At 47.5% G+C, this 19,333-nt stretch overlaps 1 protein-coding gene across 5 annotated transcripts in view; it reads left to right on the top strand.

Annotated features, from left to right (window-relative positions):
* Window positions 1-822: 822 nt before the first annotated feature.
* The window catches only part of LOC308679312 (transmembrane 9 superfamily member 4-like), a 48,930-nt gene continuing 30,419 nt past the window's right edge, over window positions 823-19,333 (top strand). For 4 of the 5 annotated variants that reach the window (XR_014028754.1, XR_014028755.1, XR_014028756.1 and 1 more), the window contains exons 1-5: window positions 823-865; window positions 9,019-9,123; window positions 13,363-13,462; window positions 15,114-15,282; window positions 17,122-17,251. Coding sequence is in view for 2 of the 5 variants with exons in the window: in XM_081346921.1 (XP_081203047.1) it covers window positions 845-865; window positions 9,019-9,123; window positions 13,363-13,462; window positions 15,114-15,282; window positions 17,122-17,251 (525 nt within the window). In the remaining 3 variants the exon portion in view is untranslated. Of the gene's footprint in view, window positions 866-6,264; window positions 6,632-9,018; window positions 9,124-13,362; window positions 13,463-15,113; window positions 15,283-17,121; window positions 17,252-19,333 lie in introns of those variants that run through there. The other variant, XM_081346922.1, reaches the window with a different exon arrangement.

Raw genomic sequence — 19,333 nt, forward strand, 5'->3', positions numbered from 1 at the left:
TCATGTGGTCACCATTTGCAACCTTCCATCTGGCTTCTGACAAAGCCAAATAAGGGAAGCCAGGTTGCTTAATCATGAGCACATGGTTCACTTAACAGGTCGTAACATGGGGCACTAAATAATTGATAAGCCACAGTGGCCGAGTTCATACAACACATTAAACCAGAGGTCTTCAACCTTGGCGATTTCAACTTGCAGAATTGGCTCCCTTAACGACCACAGTGCTTGCTTAATGACCGCAGCAGCCACTTAAAAGCTGTTTAATCCAAAAGGGCACCAGGGGCATGGGGAAAAAAATACATATGTGGTGGAGAAGATGTCCCTTAAAGTTTGATTCTTAAGCCAATACTGGCTCTTGATGGCCACAGAAATTTTCTGCTCTAAAAGTCCTTTTAAAAAAACCTCCTGGAGGTGTCCAGCACTGCCCTTAAAAAAGATGGCGCCAGCTCTCCACACCCACGCATGAAGATGGCGTCTTGCTATTTTGCCCGCGGTAGAAATGGCGGCGCTGCCGCCGCCGCCGCCGCCGCCACTGTGAACTGGCCCGCACCAAAGATGGCGGAAAGAGCCCCACTCCGCCAGCAACCAAGATGGAGAAAAGGGCAAAAAAAAAAAACCGCGGAAAAGGACCAGCGCTTCCGTTTCCCAAACCCTCTCCGTCCTTTCCCCCCCGAGGGCTGCAGCTGCTAGCTCGGACTTTCCCGGGCGTGGTGGGGACGAGGAAGGGTCTGAGGACCAGGCCAGATCGGGCTGGGCCTTTCAAACGCCGTCACCATGGCGACCGGCGGCCTCGGCCAATCGCGAGGCACTTCCGGCAACGTCGGCGCCGACACGTGGATCCAAGATGGCGGCCTCGAGGGCTCTGGTGAGCGGGGCGCCGGCCCTCGGGCCCTGCGGGAGAGGTCGGGGGAGGGACTGGGGTCTCGGGGGGGGGACTCTGGGGCGGCCGGGCCCTTCGGAGGAGGGCGAGGAGGGACTTTGAACCCCCTGTCAGGGGAGGGCCATCTCCCCCCCGCGACCTCCCCCCCGCGACCTCCTTCCCAAGCCAAGAGGGTCGCCTGGGCAGGGGGTCTCAGGGAGGGGTGTAAACCGCCCCCCGTCACAGGGGTGGCCCGAGGGTCTCCTGGGGGGGTCTGTTGGGGGTCTGTTAAGACACGGGAGGGGGAGCTGAACTCTTGGCTGGCTCCCTTCTGGGACGGGCAGGTAGTCCTCGACTTACAACCGTTCGTTTAGTGGCCGTTCGACGTTACAGTGGGCGCGGTTTTTAGTAAGGGGGGGGTCCCTGCTTGGGTGTCAAACGGGGTCCGTCCCCCCACCACCACCACCAGGGTGGGTCCAGATGGATTCTCGCCTCTTTTTTAGCACAAGCACTATATTTGGATTGATGACTGATGGATTATGTTGTTGATAGCTGCGAAGTCGTGTCCGACCCATCGCGACCCTATGGACAACGTTCCTCCAGGCCTTCCTGTCCTCTACCATCTTCTGGAGTCCATTTAATCTCAGGCCTACTGCTTCAGTGACTCCATCCAGCCACCTCATTCTCTGTCGTCCCCTTCTTCTCTTGCCCTCAATCTTTCCCAGCATTCGGCTCTTCTCCAGCGAGTCCTTCCTTCTCATTAGGTGGCCAAAGTATTTGAGTTTCAGCTTCAGGATCTGGCCTTCTAAAGAGCAGTCAGGGTGGATCTCCTCTAGGACTGACCGGTTTGATCGCCTTGCAGTCCGAGGGACTCGCAGGAGTCTTCTCCAGCACCAGAGTTCAAAGGCCTCCATTCTTTGGCGCTCAGCCTTTCTTATGGTCCAACTTTCACTGCCATACATTGCAACTGGGAAGACCATAGCCTTGACTATACGCACTTTTGTTGACAGGGTGATGTCTCTGCTTTTTAGTGTGCTGTCTAATTTGTCATGGCTTTCCTCCCGAGGAGCAAGCGTCTTTTAATTTCTTGGCTCCAGTCCCCATCTGCAGTGATCTTGGAGCCCAGGAAAATAAAATCTGTCACTACCTCCATTTCTTCCCCATCTATTTGCCAGGAATTGAGAGGGCCGGATGCCATGATCTTCGTTTTCTTAATGTTTAGTTTCAACCCAACTTTTGCACTCTCCTTCTTCACCCGCAACAAGAGGCTCTTTAGTTCTTCACTTTCTGCCATTACAGTGGTATCATCTGCATATCTTAGGTTGTTGATATTTCTTCTGGCAATCTTAATTCCAATTTTTGATTCATCTAGCCCTGCCTTTCTCATGATGTGCTCTGCATATAAGTTAAATAGGCAGGGCGACAGTATACAGCCTTGCCGGACTCCTTATATGTGCCATCAAATCATAGTTGGCTCTTGGTGACACATCTGTAGATTTTTCTCCGGGATGATCTGTCTGGTGGTCAGTCTCTTCTTCATTTTCCTACTACCTTTGTCAAAACTCTGGACTTCTCAAAGGGACTTGGTCTTGACACTGAATGATTATGTGCCGTCAAGTCACTGTCACCTCTTAGCAACTATATGGATCGATGTTCATATCACCTCCAGGGTCTTCATATTGATTGATTGGTTATTTTCCATCATTGACTCTTAGGAACCACATAGGTAGGTCTTTTCAAAGACAGATTCTCCAAGACAGTCTGTCTTCAACTTGTTCCTTTAGGACTTCCAACAGGGCCACTGAGTAACTGAGTCCCTCTCTTCATGGCTGGTCACCTTTTTCCTTCCACCATTCCCAACACTGTAGACTTCTCCAGAGATTGAGGCCTTCTGAAACCTCACATGGGTACAGCAAACAATCTTAGTAAAGATTTAACATTGTTAAAATAGGTTGTTTTTATGTTTCCAGTTATCTGCTGGTTATGTTATGATTACCTATCTGCATGTCCATTCACAATGTGTATTCTTAAAAGACTCATCTCATCCCGGACATTCTTTTTTTTTGAGCTATTGCCATCTGGCAGACGGTATGGGATAGTAAAAACAAACACAAATCGGCTGAAAAATAGTTTTTATCCCAGAGGTGTAACCCTATTAAATACCACTGTTTAGTGCAACATTGAGGTGCAATATTAGGGGCAGCACTGTGGTGAATAGAATGTGAAGGATGTGTGTATATAATGTACGTTCTCATTTGCGGTTTTGACTTGGGTGTAGTCTGCACTGTGGACAGCACTTAATTTTGTTGTGAGATACACACTGACAGTAAAGATATTCTACTTCATTCCATTCTATTCTATTTTATTCTATTGGATTCCTCGTGGTTGTTGTTGTTAGCTGCGAAGTCGTGTCCGACCCATCGCGACCCTATGGACAACATTCCTCCAGGCCTTCCTGTCCTCTACCATCTTCTGGAGTCCATTTAAGCTCGCGCCTACTGCTTCAGTGACTCCATCCAGCCACCTCATTCTCTGTCGTCCCCTTCTTCTATTGCCCTCGATCTTTCCCAGCATTAGGCTCTTCTCCAGTGAGTCCTTCCTTCTCATTAGGTGGCCAAAGTCTTTGAGTTTTAGCTTCAGGATCTGGCCTTCTAAAGAGCAGTCAGGATTGATCTCCTCTAGGACTGACCGGTTTGATCGCCTTGCAGTCCAAGGGACTCGCAGGAGTCTTCTCCAGCACCACAGTTCAAAGGCCTCAATTCTTTGGCGCTCAGCCTTTCTTATGGTCCAACTTTCACTGCCATACATTGCAACTGGGAAGACCATAGCCTTCCTCGTGGTACATTGTTTATATTATCTGTTTGTAAGTTCATTTTAATGCTTTCAGCGCTATCTTTTATTCTCTTTTAAGTTGTCATCTCTTTTAGAGCCTTTAGGGTAGATGAGTGCTTGGGATTCCCTGAACCTTATTCTTACAAATTGCTCATATCTAAAAGCGGCTGATTATTACATTGTTTACCCCCTCCCTTATTTTTGACAAATTTATTGTGACTATTTTAAGGTGTTCTTTTTTTTTACTTTTGTGTCTGTGGTGGGTAGAATGAATGTATGAGGAACTTTTTGCAGACGTCCGTTAAAGTAATTGGCATTTCAGCAAGATTACCTGTGGCTTTTATGTGAAAAGTGCAAGTTGTAAATACTCAAAATATCCAAATGCAGTTTGAACAGAGTCATGTCCCACAACTGGGATGGACAGTCTTTTAGGGGTTGGTAAGGCAAGAAAAATTCTCATTTTTCCTCTTCTCCAAGCCACAGAGGATGTGGCGGTGGTCATGATAGAAAAAGGGGTTTAAAAAAAAAAGTTGGCATTTGAACATTCCGGCGGCATGGGAAAGCTACATCCCACCACAGATTGCTCAGTGCAATCTGGAGCTTTCCACTTGGAATGAACAATTCTGCAGGAACAGGAATGAAGGAGTATGTATTAAAGATGTGGAAGTTCTTGTCAAATCAAATCACCCCAAATTTATTTTGTGAAGAGTTCTAGTCTGGAGAAACACACACACAAACACACACACACAAATGATGTGTTCCCGGAAGCACCAGTGTCTAAAGTAAATTGGTCTTCTCAACTTTTGAATTGGTTCTTCATGGATGGGAGGAAAAACTACAGGTATTCCTTAACTTATAACCATTAGCGCAGGGGTAGGCAACCTTGGCTCTTTTATGACCCGTGGACTTCAACTCCCAGAATTCCTGAGCCAGCACAGCTGGCTCAGGAATTCTGGGAGTTGAAGTCCACGGGTCATAAAAGAGCCAAGGTTGCCTACCCCTGTGGCTGTTCATAGTTGCAACAGCACTGGGGAAAAAAATGACCTGGGGCCCTTTTTTGCACGACCGTAGATCACATAATCCAAATCTGGACGCTTGGCAATTGGCTCGTTATCTATGACAATTCCAGTGTCGTTTGATCAGTTTTTACGGCCTGACAAGCAAAGTCAATGTGGGAACTCAGATTGACTTAACAGCCATTGTACTGCCTTAACAGCTGCAGCGATTGACTTAACTGTAGCAAGAAAGGTTGTAAAGCGAGCAAAACTCAATTAGCAACTGTCCTGCGTGCTCAGTCGTGGCCGTAAGTTGAGGACTACCTGTATTCTTGGGGGGGGGTGGTTTTCTGCATTGGTCCCACTCCTTCCTACCGCATTTCCCGTAAAATAAGACCTAACCGGAATACAAGCCCTAGTGTGATTTTTTTTCCAGGATGCTCGTAATATAAGCCCCGCTCCAAAATTAAGCCCCATTTAAGATCATCGGCCAGACAGACGCGTTTAATATTGTATTTTCCCCCAAAATAAGACCTAACTGGAAAATAAGCTCTAATACATCTTTTGGAGCAAAAATTAATATAACACCCGGTCTTATTTTCAGCGAAACACAATAGGTAGCCGGTTCCAGTTTGAATGAGTCCCCAACCTGTGGGCTGCTGGCACATAACCCCTCATTGTGCTAGCGCCATGGCCGCGGGGTGCAAAAACGGGCCGCGGGGTGCAAAAAACGGGGCGCAAAAATGGGCTGCTGTGCCATGGGGTGCAAAAACGGGCCACCGCTGCGCGTTAGGATGCAAAAATGGAACGACGTGCTTGGGGCGCAAAAATAGGACTGCTGCACCGCAGGGCACAAAAATAAACGATGCCATTCTTGCGCTGCGCCATGCAAGAACGGGGCAGGGCTAGTATCACATGGGCCTAGCCCTGCCCCATTTTTGGTGCGCGCGTGCTCGCGGCCCCATGCGTGCGTACACACGCATGTAAAATGCTTCCTCCAGTCCGCCGACCGACAAAGGCTGGTGACCTCTGAGTGGTAGGAACAATCAAGGCAGTAAGAGCTTCATGAGGTGCTTTACAACCCCTCCATGGGACCCCTGAATTGCTGTCAGGCATGAGGTATCAACAGTAGCCCAGGGAGTCCTCGAGTTACGACCACAACTGAGTCCAAAATTTATACGGCCATGTGAAACATTGGTTAAATATGAACCGTCTGGATTTGGATGGCGTGAGCCACGGGCAGGCCGAAGCGGTCGTAAGTGTGGGAAATCTGTCCTGAGTCTCTTTTTTTTTTCCAGGGCCGTAGTAACTTTGAGCGGTCACTAAGTGAGCCGTTGTAAGTCAAGGGCTGCACTGACGTGCAGGCCAAGCAGGAAATGCTCTCCGAATTGTGACAGCGGCGCCAATCCCTACAAGACACACAGCTCGCTTTTCAGAGAAGGATCCCAGTCAGCAATTTGGGGGATCTGCCTGATCCCTCGCCAGGGAGAACATGGTGTCATTATCGACCACAAGTGGTTTGCCCGTTGCGGTCCTGCCTGGATCAGGAAGCGTGAGTCAGGCCCTTTGTCACCCTGCCATGTCATCAGTCATTGCCTTGCACTCTGCACCGGTGTGCGTGTGTGTGTGTGCGTGCGTACCCTCCCTAGATGATTCTTTATTTTAACTTTATTTTCCATCGTGTCCTCTGCTTCCAAGGGGCACTGGATCCAGCCATGTAGTGCAGCCATTCACTTAGTGAGTCAAGCTCTTCTCCAAAGCCCCTGAAGGCAGGACAAGAAGCAACGGATGGAAACTCACCAAGGAGAGAAGCAACCTGGAACTAAGGAGAAACTTCCTGATAGTGACAACAATTAACCAGTGGAACAACCTGCCTCCAGAAGCGGTGAATGCTCCAACACTGGAGGCTTTTAAGAAGAGACTGGACGGCCATTTGCCTGAAATGGTACAGGGTTTCCTGCCTGAGCAGGGGGTTGGACTAGATGACCTCCAAGGTCCCTTCCAACTTTATTATTACTATTACTATTATTATGACTTGCCTTGTGTTAGCTTGGGGATTGGGGTCTACAGGTGAACAAACTGGAATGAAACTTTATCGATTGAGCCATTTGACCACATCAGAAGTATAAAACGAATGCAAATATACAAGTAGATCCGGGGGGGAAAAAAAAGGGAGAGAACACATTCATACAGATACTCCTCAACTTACGACCGTTTGTTTAGTGACTGAGGTTACAACAGCACTGAAGAAAGTGACTTATGACTGACTGGTTTTCACACATAAACGATGGCAGCGTCCGCATGGTTACCTGATGGCAATTCAGACGCTTGGCAACCGGCATGCGTTTATGACGGTCGCAGCGTCCCGGGATCCGGTGATTCCCCCTTTAGCGACCTTCGGACAAGCAAAGTCAATGGGGAAGCCACATTCACTTAACGGCTGTGTAATGAACAGCTGCAGCGATTCGCTAGCCGGCCGTGGCCAGAAAGGTCATAAAATGGGGGCACAACTCACTTAGCAGCCGTCTTATTTAGCAAGGGAAATTTGGGGCTACATTGTGGTAAGTCGAGGCCTACCTGTAATAAGTCATCTCGCCTGCAGTTGGCGTCAGTCTGATCTAGATATCTTCTCCTTTTTAAAAAAGGCCTTTGGTATAATGCAGTCTTGCTAGCGATGCGCAGGTTTGTTCCCTGCAAATGTAAGACAGTTCCTCCTCGGTGTCCCGTTATTTTTTAGTTTAATATTGGAAACCACGAATGTGCTTTTGTAGGGGTGGTTTGCAAGGGTCCCTGCCTCGCAGGAACAGGTGGCCTAGATATTAATATGTCCTATCCTACCCTATCCTCTCCTGTATTTTAATCTGTATTGTATTGTATTCTGTAATCTATTCTATATTCTGTTCTGTATTTATTCTATTCTATTCCATTCCGTTCTGTACTATTCTATTCTGTATTCTACTCTATTCTGCATTCTATTGTATTCTGTATTCTATTCTGTTCTGTTGTGTATTCTAATTGTATCTATTCTACTCCACTCCACACTCTATTCCAGACATGTCAAACTCGCAACGTCTCGGAACTTTTTCCCCATTGCCGGCAATGAGGTGGGCGCGGTTTCTTTGTGACGTGTCCGGCCCATGGGCCGGCAGTTTGACACCCCTGCTCTATTCTATTCTATTCCATTCCATTCTCTATTCTATTCCATTCCATATTTTGTTTTGTTCTGTTCTGTTCTATTCCATTCCATTCTATTCCCTATCCCACAGGTCTGCAACCCGCGGCTCCGGAGCCGCATGCGGCCCTTTCAGCCGTCTCCTGCGGCTCCCAGTCCTCTGCCATGTGCAGTCCAAAAAAAAAGTGGGACTAAAAAAGTTCAACCAATCAATTCAAATATGCAGGGTAGGTGCATATCTCGCCTTGGCTCCACTGTTCAGTCAAACCCTATTCTGCGCATGCGCGCATGTACGCGCATGTGCACATTTTTTGCGGCTTCCAGTTTTTCCTTTTGTGAGGGAACCGGTTCCAAGTGGCTCTTTCACTGTTTCAGGTTGCTGACCCCTGCCCTATCCTATTCCATTCTATTCCATTGCATATTTTGTTCTGTTCTGCTCTGCTCTATTCCATTCCATTCTCTATTCTATTCCATTCCATATTTTGTTTTGTTCTGTTCTGTTCTATTCCATTCCATTCTATTCCCTATCCTATTCCATTCTATTCCATTCCATATTTTGTTCTGTTCTGCTCTGCTCTGCTCTATTCCATTCCATATTTTCTTTTCTATTCTATTCTATTCTATTCTATTCTATTCTATTCTATTCTATTCTATTCTATTCTATTCTATTCCATTCTATCCTTTATTCCTACATTCTATTCTACTATATTCTATTCTATTCTATTCTATTCTATTCTATTCTATTCTATTCTATTCTATTCTATTCTATTCTATTCTATTCCATTCCATTCTATCCTTTATTCCTACATTCTATTCTATTCTATTCTATTCTATTCTATTCTATTCTATTCTATTCTATTCTATTCTATTCTATTCTATTCTATTCTATTCTCAATGTATTTTGAAATGTAACCTATAACTTATATATAACTTCTTGAATTCCTCATGGCTTACAAAATTTACTACATATTTCCATCCTATGCATACCATAGTATTATGTGCTCCTTCTGTGTAACTTCATGACCGTTATCCAGGTGCTTTGTGCCATTCGCTAAACAAGTAGACTGGACCTTGAAGACGGTCCTTTTTTAGTCTCTCCTCCCTGTATCCTGAATAGAGGCCACTCTGGTGACAAAGCGTCTCCTTTTATGTTTTGACAGAGGCTTACGTGCCCCTTCTTCCTCTTGTGGCACGGGGTGAGTTGCTTCTACGTGCCAGGAGTGGCTCCCATCAATTTCCACCGGAACGCTCCTGTAGAAATCAAGGTAAGATGGCACCCAGTTTCATCCCCTCTACAACTTGACCCAGTTTAGAACCCTGGCCAAGTCTGATCGTGGTAGTTTGTCATCACCCCGAGAGAGAAAGAAAGAGAGAGAGAGAGAGAGAGAGAGAGAGAGAGAGAGAGATAAGAAAGAAAGAAAGAAAGAAAGAAAGAAAGAAAGAAAGAAAGAGAAAGAAAGAAAGAAAGAAAGAAAGAAAGAAAGAAAGAAAGAAAGAAAGAAAGAAAGAAAGAAAGAACGAGCAGGGGGTTGGACTAGATGACTTCCAAGGTCCCTTCCTACTTCTTCTTCTTCTTCTTCTTCTTCTTATTATTATTATTATTATTATTATTATTATTATTATTATTATTATTATTATTATTATTAAAGAAAGAAAGAGAGAGAAAGAAAGAAAGAAAAAGAAAAGAAAGAAAAAAAATTACACTTTCCTTTCTGCAGATGGCCGCATTTCTTAGAAGCGCCCCTACTAGTGTGGGTGAAAACTGGAGCATCCTGGGAGTATAACAGTCCCCATAGATCACAGGGGTGGGCTGCTCTTTCGCCTGCATTGCCAGAGGTGTTACATTCCTGCCAATTTTAGCGGTTGTAGCTCTGGTTACAGCATTGCTTTTATCTGATTTTTCTGACTCATGACAAGCAGCCTCACCTGTTAAGCCTTTCAAATGTTTTAATTGACGTGGGAAAAGGTGCTTTCAGCTGATAATCCTTTCACCTGCTTAGTTTCATCTTTGCTGCCCCCGGGAGATTTTACAGATTTTGACATGAAACTGTTTTTCTCCTGACTCACTGTAGTTGTAAGGCGAGTTTTGGGAACGGCATCTAAAATGAAAAGGAATACTGGATCATTATACGAATTGCAGAATAACAAGAGTTATTTCTGGTCTGTAAGTTACCTTACAGGGACGCTGTGGCTATGTGAAGGGTTTTGAGTGAATTTTCTTCAATCTGGCACCCTTCAGATGTGCTAGATTAGAGCAGGGCTTTTCAACCTTTTCACCCATTCTACCACTTTTAGGATATGGCAACATCCGAGCACCACCAGTCGCCTGGCAAGGTGTCAAAAACTTGATGACCAAAAAAAAAAAGAAAAAAGTGATGAAGTACAGGTAGTCCTCGACTTACAACAGTTCACAGTGACTGTTCGAAGTTACAATGGCACTGAAAAAAGTGCCCTCTGAGCCACAGCCAAGCAAGTCACCTGCCTGCCTGCCCGGCGGCGCTCTTCCTCCTGTCCGAGGTTTTCATTGTTGTGAGCATTTTTGAGGATTGGCAGCAGGGGGGGTGTTTGGTTTTTATTTCTCCCCCCCCCCTCTGCTGGGTGGTTGCAGCAGATTTTGGTCACTTCACATGACCCTGGAACACTGTGACCGTCATAAATATGAATCAGTTGCCAAGCATCTGAATGTAAATCACAAGACCCTGGAGATGCTGCAACATTCCAGCTGATCGGCGCTTCTTCTGGGCTCAGAAGTGCCAGGATCAATGCCGAGCTCCAGCTGGATCCTGGCGCTGATCCTGGCGCTTCCGCTGAGCCCTGACAGCCCTGCAGCTCCAGCCATTTCTCGCTCAGGCTTGTGCAGTGCTGCCACCAGTTCAGCTCATTCCCCTCCCCTGCTAATTTTCTAGGATGGCCGTGTACCACCTGCCAGGTGCCAACGTACCACAGGTGGTACCCGTACCACTGGTTGAAAAGCCCTGGATTAGAGCTTCCATCATTCCCGTTTGATCTATTTTTTTATTTTATTTTTTTCAATTTTAATTCCATTTATATCCCGCCCTTCTCCGAAGACTCAGGGCGGCTTACAATTTTAAAGCACAAATCAATGTGCTTAGCAGTAGCCTTCATTCTATGTATATGCCTGCTTATTAGGGCTTTCACACACACCCCCAAGCGGCATTATTACAAAGTCAGCTTAATTGCCCCCAACAATCTGGGTCCTCATTTTACCTACCTCGGAAGGATGGAAGGCTGAGTCAACCTTGAGCCTGGTGGGACTCGAACCTGCACTAATTGCAGGCAGCTGCTGTTACTTAAGGAGGCATTAGCCCACTGCTCCACCAAGGCTCACTTAGGTGATTTTCTGGTTGTTATGGATGCTGGATCTTTCACAACTGGGTAGTTCTGTTCTCAGAATGTACCCACTAGAAGCGGAGGATATTTATATTTATATTTATAAAATTTTTATACCGCCCTTCTCCCGAAGGACTCAGGGTGGTGTACAGGGCAATAAATATTAAAAACTAAGTACAAAAGTTAAAAAACAATTAAATATTATGCCCGATATAAACAGTAATTAAAACCATGTTAAAAACCCAACCCTTAACCCATCAAACCAGGCCGGATTGCTCAAATAAATAAGGTTTTAGATCCCGCCGGAAGGAGCGAAGGTCGGGGGCCATCCGGAGCTCGACCGGCAAGCGGTTCCACAGGTCTGGCACGATATTGCCTATCCCTTTCAGTGTTTCAGCATTTTTGAATATATGCAATCAAATACTGGAGGAAGTTATATAACCAAAAAAAAAGCTTCTTTCAACATGTAAAAAAACAAGAAAAAAGCTAAGGGAACGATTGGTCCATTAGTGGGGGAAAGTGGCAAGAATGTGAGAAGCAAGAGGGAGAAAGCAGAACTACTCAGCTCGTTTTTTTGCATCCGTATTTACACAAAGGGAAAAAACAGTCCAACCTATCAAAAACAGTGCCATTAAAAAACAGACTAGAAACACAAGTTAAGGTAGGCAAGAAAATGGTAAGTGAGCCAAGGTTGCCTACTGGTGACCTATACTACACCTGTGCATTTAGTTTTTCTGGCCTAAATGTAGAATCTTGCTTTTTTCACCATTGAATTTCATCTTGTTAGATAGTGCCCAGTGTTCGAGTCTGTCCAGATCCTTCTGTATCTTAAGCCTATCTTCTGGAGTGTTGGCTATTCCTGCCATCTTGGTGTCGTCTGCAAATTTGATGAGTTCCCCTTCTATCCCCTCATCCAAATCGTTAATGAAGATATTGAAGAGCACTGGGCCCAGAACAGAGCCCTGGGGCACCCCACTACACACTTCCTTCCATGTAGATGCGGTTCCATTGAGGACCACACGCTGAGTACGGCCTGTCAGCCAGCTACAAATCCATCTGGTGGTGATGCTGTCTCACCCACATTTTTCTATCTTATCAAGTAGTAGGTTGTGATCTACTTTATCAAATGCCTTACTGAAGTCCAAGTAAATTATATCTACAGCATTCCTCTGGTCCACTACTTTTGTCACTTGGTCAAAGAATGCAATAAGGTTTGTCTGGCATGATCTGTTTTTGACAAACCCATGTTGGCTTTTAGTGATGACTTTGTTTGCATCAAGGTGTTCGCTGATTTGTTGTTTGATTATCTTTTCCAGAATCTTCCCAGGTATTGAGGTCAGGCTGATAGGTCTGTAGTTTCCTGGATCCATTTTTTTCTCTTTTTTGAAGATGGGAACTACATCAGCTCTCTTCCAGTCCTCTGGTAGTTCCCCAGTGCTCCAGGATCTTTGAAAAATATAGTTCAGTGGTTCTGAGATCACATCTGCCAGTTCCTTGAGTACCTTGGGGTGTAATCCATGTGGTCCTGGTGACAAGTTTGAAGACCCCTGCCATATGCAGTATGAGGCAATTTAAAAGCTCAGTAATTCCAACAATTCTGGGATTATAGGAAATATATACTAGCTTTTCTAACCCGAACACTTCTAGATGTATTTGAGTACAGCTGTTGCCACCCCGACATATCTCCTAATACTGTTTGTTTTACAGGCACATGATTGTTCAAAATTACAATGGAGGGGATACATATGACCTGGGTTATGGTAGGCAGGCAGAGAGATGATAGACAGACAGACAGACAGACAGACAGACAGACAGACAGACAGATAATAGAGAGGGGGTAGATGATAGAGGGGGTACGTAGAGAGATGATACAGAAGATAGATTATATATGTGTGTGTGTGTGTGTGTGTGTGTAATATGTGTGCGTGTGTGTTAGATAGACCTATAGATCAGATTAGACAGACAATAATGGTGCTCCCAGCCAAATGTCTGTATTGTTTTGTCTATAAAGAGACTTTATTTTGGGGGTGAAAGAAGGAGGATCAGGCATGATGTGTCCTTTGTCATTAGTTCTACTGGGATCCACTCAGATGTGAGGATTTGGGACCAAAGGCCTCTCTCTCTCTCTCTCTCTCTCTCTCTCTTTCTCCCAGGCTGTGAAACTCACCAGTTCGCGGACGCAGTTACCTTACGAGTATTACTCCCTGCCCTTCTGCCGGCCGGACACCATCAAATATAAAGCTGAAAATTTAGGTAATGCCCCAGTCCGCCTTCCCCTAGCATAGCCTTCCACCTGCCATATTGTACATGTGCTGGCACCTCTTGTTTGGCATCCCTGAAGATTGACAGCTCTGGGTATCTGATCTCCAGCACCACTTAGCAATAGCCCTTGGGCTTCTCTGAGCGGTTTACAGAGTCCGTCTATTTGCCCCCAACAATCTGGGTCCTCACTGACCTCTGAAGGATGGAAGGCTGAGTCCTTGAGCCGGTCAGGATCGAACTCCTGGCAGTGGGCAGAGTTAGCCTGCAATACTGCATTGAGATAGATAGATAGATAGATAGATAGATAGATAGATAGATAGATAGATAGATAGATAGATAGATAGACAGACAGATAGACAGACAGACAGACAGACAGACAGACGGAGGGAGAGAAGGAGGGAGATGGAGATGGAGATGGATGGATAGAGAGATGATGGATAGATGATGGATAGATGATAGATAAATGATATAGATGGATAGATAGATGATGGATGGATAGATAGATGATAGATAAATGATATAGATTGATAGATGATAGATAAATGATATGATAGATAGATAGATAGATAGATAGATAGATAGATAGATAGATAGATAGATAGAGGAGTGGGGGTAGAGCAATAGCACTTGGGGTTATCTACCGCTTCACAGTCCTTTACAGCCCTCTCTGAGCGATTTACAGAGTCAGCCTGTTGCCCCCAACAATCTGGGTCTCTCATTTTATCGACCTCAGAAGGATGGAAAGCTGAGTTGACCCTGAGCCGGTCAGGATCGAACTCCCAGCTGCGGGCAGAGTTTGCCTACAATCCTGCACCTTAAGCTCTACGCCAGCAGGGCTTTGTGGAGAGTACTTAACAGTCGAATACAGATCTGCAAGACCTATTTAAAGGTCCTCGCGCTTTAAGGGTTTCCAAAGTTGCAAGAAAATCTGCCCGAGGATAGAATTTGGCTGGGCCAGGCCAGGGGGCGCTTATTTCAAACTGAGGAGTCCCGTCAAGTAAACGTTTTTAAGCGTGGAGCAAAATGTTGTCTTCTGAGCAATGGCAGGTCATTTGGGGTTTTAGGGATCCCGTGGGTGGGAGTAAGCGTGGCCTACTATAAGTTAAATCTACTCAAGGGAAATTGCTGTCTTTTCTCTGCCTCTCTGTGCTCTTGCACCAATTGCCCTGTGATCAGGATCCCAGAAATGTTGATTTGGCTTTAAGTACAGATACACAGGTGCATTTTAGTTATTTACTTAACTGACAAAATTTATAAACTGATTTATTTACAAATACGTCAAATATATTGGCAATTGTAACTGAGCGGCGTGGTGGCCTAGATCAGGGGGGCTCTTCAAACATGGCCCTTTTACGACGGGCGGACTTCAACTCCCAGAATTCCTCAGCCAGTGAGGAATTCTGGGAGTTGAAGTCCGCCCGTCGTAAAAGGGCCAAGTTTGAAGAACCCTGGATTACAGGGGCTGTTAAAAGAAAAAAATATACGTATAAAATGTATAAATTTATTTCAGTTTTATTTATACATTTATACATATGCAAGATATATATCTGCATTGCTAGCTTCTCTGTTTTGCCCCTAAGCCTTACGTCTCCGAATCGTTTTCTCCTTCCTCCCCGCCACCCCTGCCCTGCCTTGCCTACAGGAGAGGTTCTGAGAGGAGACCGCATCGTCAACACGCCTTTCGAGGTTTCCATGAACGTGGAAAAGAAGTGCAAGGTGTTGTGTCACGTCCCAAACAAGCCCGTGGTGTTGACCAAGGAGAGCAGCCAACTGGTGGTGGAACGGATCCAGGAGGAATACTACGTCCACCTGTGAGTTCTCCTGGCCTCAAAAGACGCAGGGTTCTGCCTTGCCTTCAGTGGGGGTCCCCAACCTGCGGGCTGCTGCCCATGACCGGTCCGTGGCCTATTGGCAACTGGGCCGCAGGAGGGGCTGGCTGGTGCACGCGCAGGCGCAGCCTCTCTCCCCCGAGCGTCGCGAGCATTGTGGCTGCTTGGGACCTCACTGCCACGAGCATCCTGGCCGTTCAGGGGCTCACACTGGCATCGTGGCTGTTTGGGGGGGGGCTTACTCGCACGAGCATCGGGACAGCTCAGGGCCTCACTCACGTGAGCATCGGGGCCTCACACGAGCATCGCGGTCGCTTGGGACCTCACTCATCCGAGTATCGTGATCACGTGGGGCGGCACATGAGCATCGGGGCTATTGGGAGCCTTACCCACATGAGCCTCGGGGCCGCCTGGGGCCTCACGTGAACATCAGGGCCTCACTCACCTGAGCCTTGGGGCCTCATGCACATGAGCATTTTGGCTGCTTAGGGCCTCACGCACATGAGCCTTGGGGACTCACATGAGCATTGTGGCTGATTGCAGCCTCACATGAGCCTTGGGGCCTCACTCACATGAGCATTGTGGCTGCTTAGGGCCTCACGCACATGAGCCTCGGGGCCTCACATGAGCATTGTGGCTGATTGCAGCCTCACATGAGCCTTGGGGCCTCACTCACATGAGCATTGTGGCTGCTTGGGGCCTCTCTCACATGGGCCTTGGGGCCTCACGTGAGCATCGGGGCCTCACATGAGCCTTGGGGCCTCACTCACATGAGCATTGTGCTTGCTTGGGGCCCTACATGAGCATCGGGACCGCCCGGAGCCTTATGTGAGCATCAGGGCCTCACATGAGCATTGTGGCTGATTACAGCCTCACATGAGCATCGGGGCCTCACATGAGCATTGTGGCCTCACTCACATGAGCATTGTGCTTGCTTGGGGCCTTACATGAGCATCGGGACCGCCCGGAGCCTTATGTGAGCATCAGGGCCTCACATGAGCATTGTGGCCTCACTCACATGAGCATTGTGCTTGCTTGGGGCCTTACATGAGCATCGGGACCGCCCGGAGCCTTACGTGAGCATCAGGGCCTCACATGAGCATTGTGGCCTCACTCACATGAGCATTGTGCTTGCTTGGGGCCTTACATGAGCATCGGGACCGCCCGGAGCCTTACGTGAGCATCAGGGCCTCACATGAGCATTGTGGCTGATTGCAGCCTCACATGAGCATCAGGGCCTCACATGAGCATTGTGGCCTCACTCACATGAGCATTGTGCTTGCTTGGGGCCTTACATGAGCATCGGGACCGCCCGGAGCCTTACGTGAGCATCAGGGCCTCACATGAGCATTGTGGCCTCACTCACATGAGCATTGTGCTTGCTTGGGGCCTTACATGAGCATCGGGACCGCCCGGAGCCTTACGTGAGCATCAGGGCCTCACATGAGCATTGTGGCTGATTGCAGCCTCACATGAGCATCAGGGCCTCACATGAGCATTGTGGCCTCACTCACATGAGCATTGTGCTTGCTTGGGGCCTTACATGAGCATCGGGACCGCCCGGAGCCTTACTCACATGAGCATCGGGGCCTCACTCACATGAGCCTTGGGGCTGCTTGGGGCCTCACTCCCACATTAGCGCCGCAAGTCCTCTTGGCCCCACTTGCGCAAGCAGCAGGTGTGCTTGCATGCGCCTGCCCCTCCCACAAAACCCTCCCCTCTTTCTCCCCTCTCCCCCCCCCTCCTGGAAAGCTTGGGGGAACGCTGCTTTGGAGCGGAGGGGAGGCAGTGGGTCTGACCCCCCAGGATTTGTCCCTGCAGCATTGCCGACAACTTGCCGGTGGCCACGAGGCTGGAATTCTACTCCAACCGCGAAGAAGAGGAGAAGAACAAGGACCGGGACCTCCAGTTTGAACATGGCTACCGACTTGGGTTCATGGAGAAGAACAGGGTAGGGGTACCAGGGACGTGTGTGTGTGTGCGCGCGCATGCACTTGAGGGGGCCTTTTGCTGTATCCCTTAATTCCAGTTATCCTCGACTTAGGATTCCCAAATTCTGGGACCAGAATTTCTCTGGCTAAGCAAGGAGGTCATTCATTGCACCTTACACCTTTTTTTTTTTTGCCGTGGTTCTTAAGCGAATCACGGCATTTTTTTAAGACAATCCTGCGGTCGTTAAACAAATCTGGCTTCCCCCATTGAGTTTGTCGGAAGCCGGCTAGGAAGGCCGCAAAGGGGGAATCACATGACCTACAAGTGTAGTAAGTACATGCCGCTTGCCAAGTGCTAAAACGTTGATCAGGCGACCCCGGGGAAGTTGTGACGGTCGTAAGTGTGAGGGCTAGCTGTAAGTAACCTTCCTACCCACCCCGGGTCCATTGCAACTTTGAATGGTCACTTAAAAGAGTTGTAAATCAAGGGCTGCCTGTATTGGGTGTGTTCTAGTCAGTATTTCCCAACGTTGGGCCTTTGAAGATGGGTGGACTTCAACTCCCAGAATTCCCTAGCCAGCTGGCTGGGGAATTCTGGGAGTTGAAGTCCACCCGTCTTCAAGCGGGCTGCTTCTCCCTTTGCCTTTGTGGTGTGAAAAACAAGGAATTTGAGTCTTGCTCAAACCCCCAGGAAAGAAACTCAGTAAAGATTAACCTTAAGGGTTGTGCTCCAGAAGGGTGTGTCTCCGGTCGCACAACGGATTAGTGTTACCTTTACCGTACAGCCACAGATCGGTGCAAGCAAATGGAAGTTTCTCCCTTGTGGTCTGTGGGAGATAACTTTCCTTCAGCCGGGTGGAAACAAAGGCGAGGCACATTTATCTCTTTTTCTTCCTGTGAGATTTAATTTTATTTTTATTTATTTATTTATTTTAAAAAAGAAACACTTGGCAAATTCCCCTCCCACCGCAGTCAGGGGAAGGGTTGAGTTAACGACCGGGATTGAGAACAAAAATTTACATTGCGAAGGGAAACATTTCCGAAGTGAGTTGGTCCCATTTTACGACTTGACTTGCCACACTTGTTAAAGTGAACGATTCGATTTGTTAAGCGAGTCACGGGGTCGTTAAATGAACCTGGCTTTCCCCTCCCCCCCCCCATTGACTTGGCCATTGAAGGTCGCGAAAGGGGATCATGTGACACACACACACACACCGGGGAAAGCTGCGACCGTCATAAATACGAGTCAGTGCGAAAATGATCCGAACGTTGATCAGGGGATGCAATGGCCGTTAAGCGTGAAAAGCAGTCATAAGCCGCTGTTTTCCGTGACGTCGTAACTTCAAACGGTCCGCTAAATGAACTGTTGTAAATTGAGGACTACCGGTGTTGTATTCTGTCGCTCACAAGTACACCGAGTGGTTCTGTGCCAGAGACAAATCCCTTGTGTATCTAACCACACTTGGCCAAATAAAATATAAGTATAATCTGCTATAGCAGAGGCCCCCAACCTTTTGGGCTCCAGGGACCGGTTCCGTGGAGAGAGGTTTTTCCATGGACCGGAGGGTGCGTGGTTTTGTGTGCTGCCTGCATCCCACGGATGGGGCTTTGCTCGTTTCTGCAGCCCGGTTGCTGGCGTGCCGCGGCCCGGGGCTTTGGGGACCCCTGGACTATAGCACTCCAGCAGGAGTTTCATGGAACGCTGGATATCGTTGACCACAGTTTGAAAAACTGTCTCAAGGGGGTCCTATCCAGAGACTGCCCCACAGTCTACTCCAAAGTCTAGTTTCCCCCCCCCCCCCGGGGTTCTATGATAATTCACCGTAGCCAATCAATCGGAAGGGAGCTTGGAGGTCTTCTAGTCCAGCTCCCTGCTTAAGCAGGAGAACCTAGACCATCTCAGACAAATCACTGGTTATCTAGTCTGTTGTTAAAAACCTCCAGCGGTGGAGCGCCCACCATTTCTGGTGGCAAGGTGTTCCACTGCTTAATTGTCCCCAGTGTTAGGAAGTTTCTCCTCCATTCCAGGTTGCTTGTCTAACCATTGTTTCTCGTCCTTCCCTCTGGTGCTTTGGAAAATCAGTTGACCCCCCTCCTCTTCT

The sequence above is a fragment of the Vipera berus genome (assembly GCF_964194415.1).
Source record: "Vipera berus genome assembly, contig: HAP1_SCAFFOLD_152, whole genome shotgun sequence".
In the NCBI taxonomy this organism is placed as follows: Eukaryota; Metazoa; Chordata; class Lepidosauria; order Squamata; family Viperidae; genus Vipera; species Vipera berus.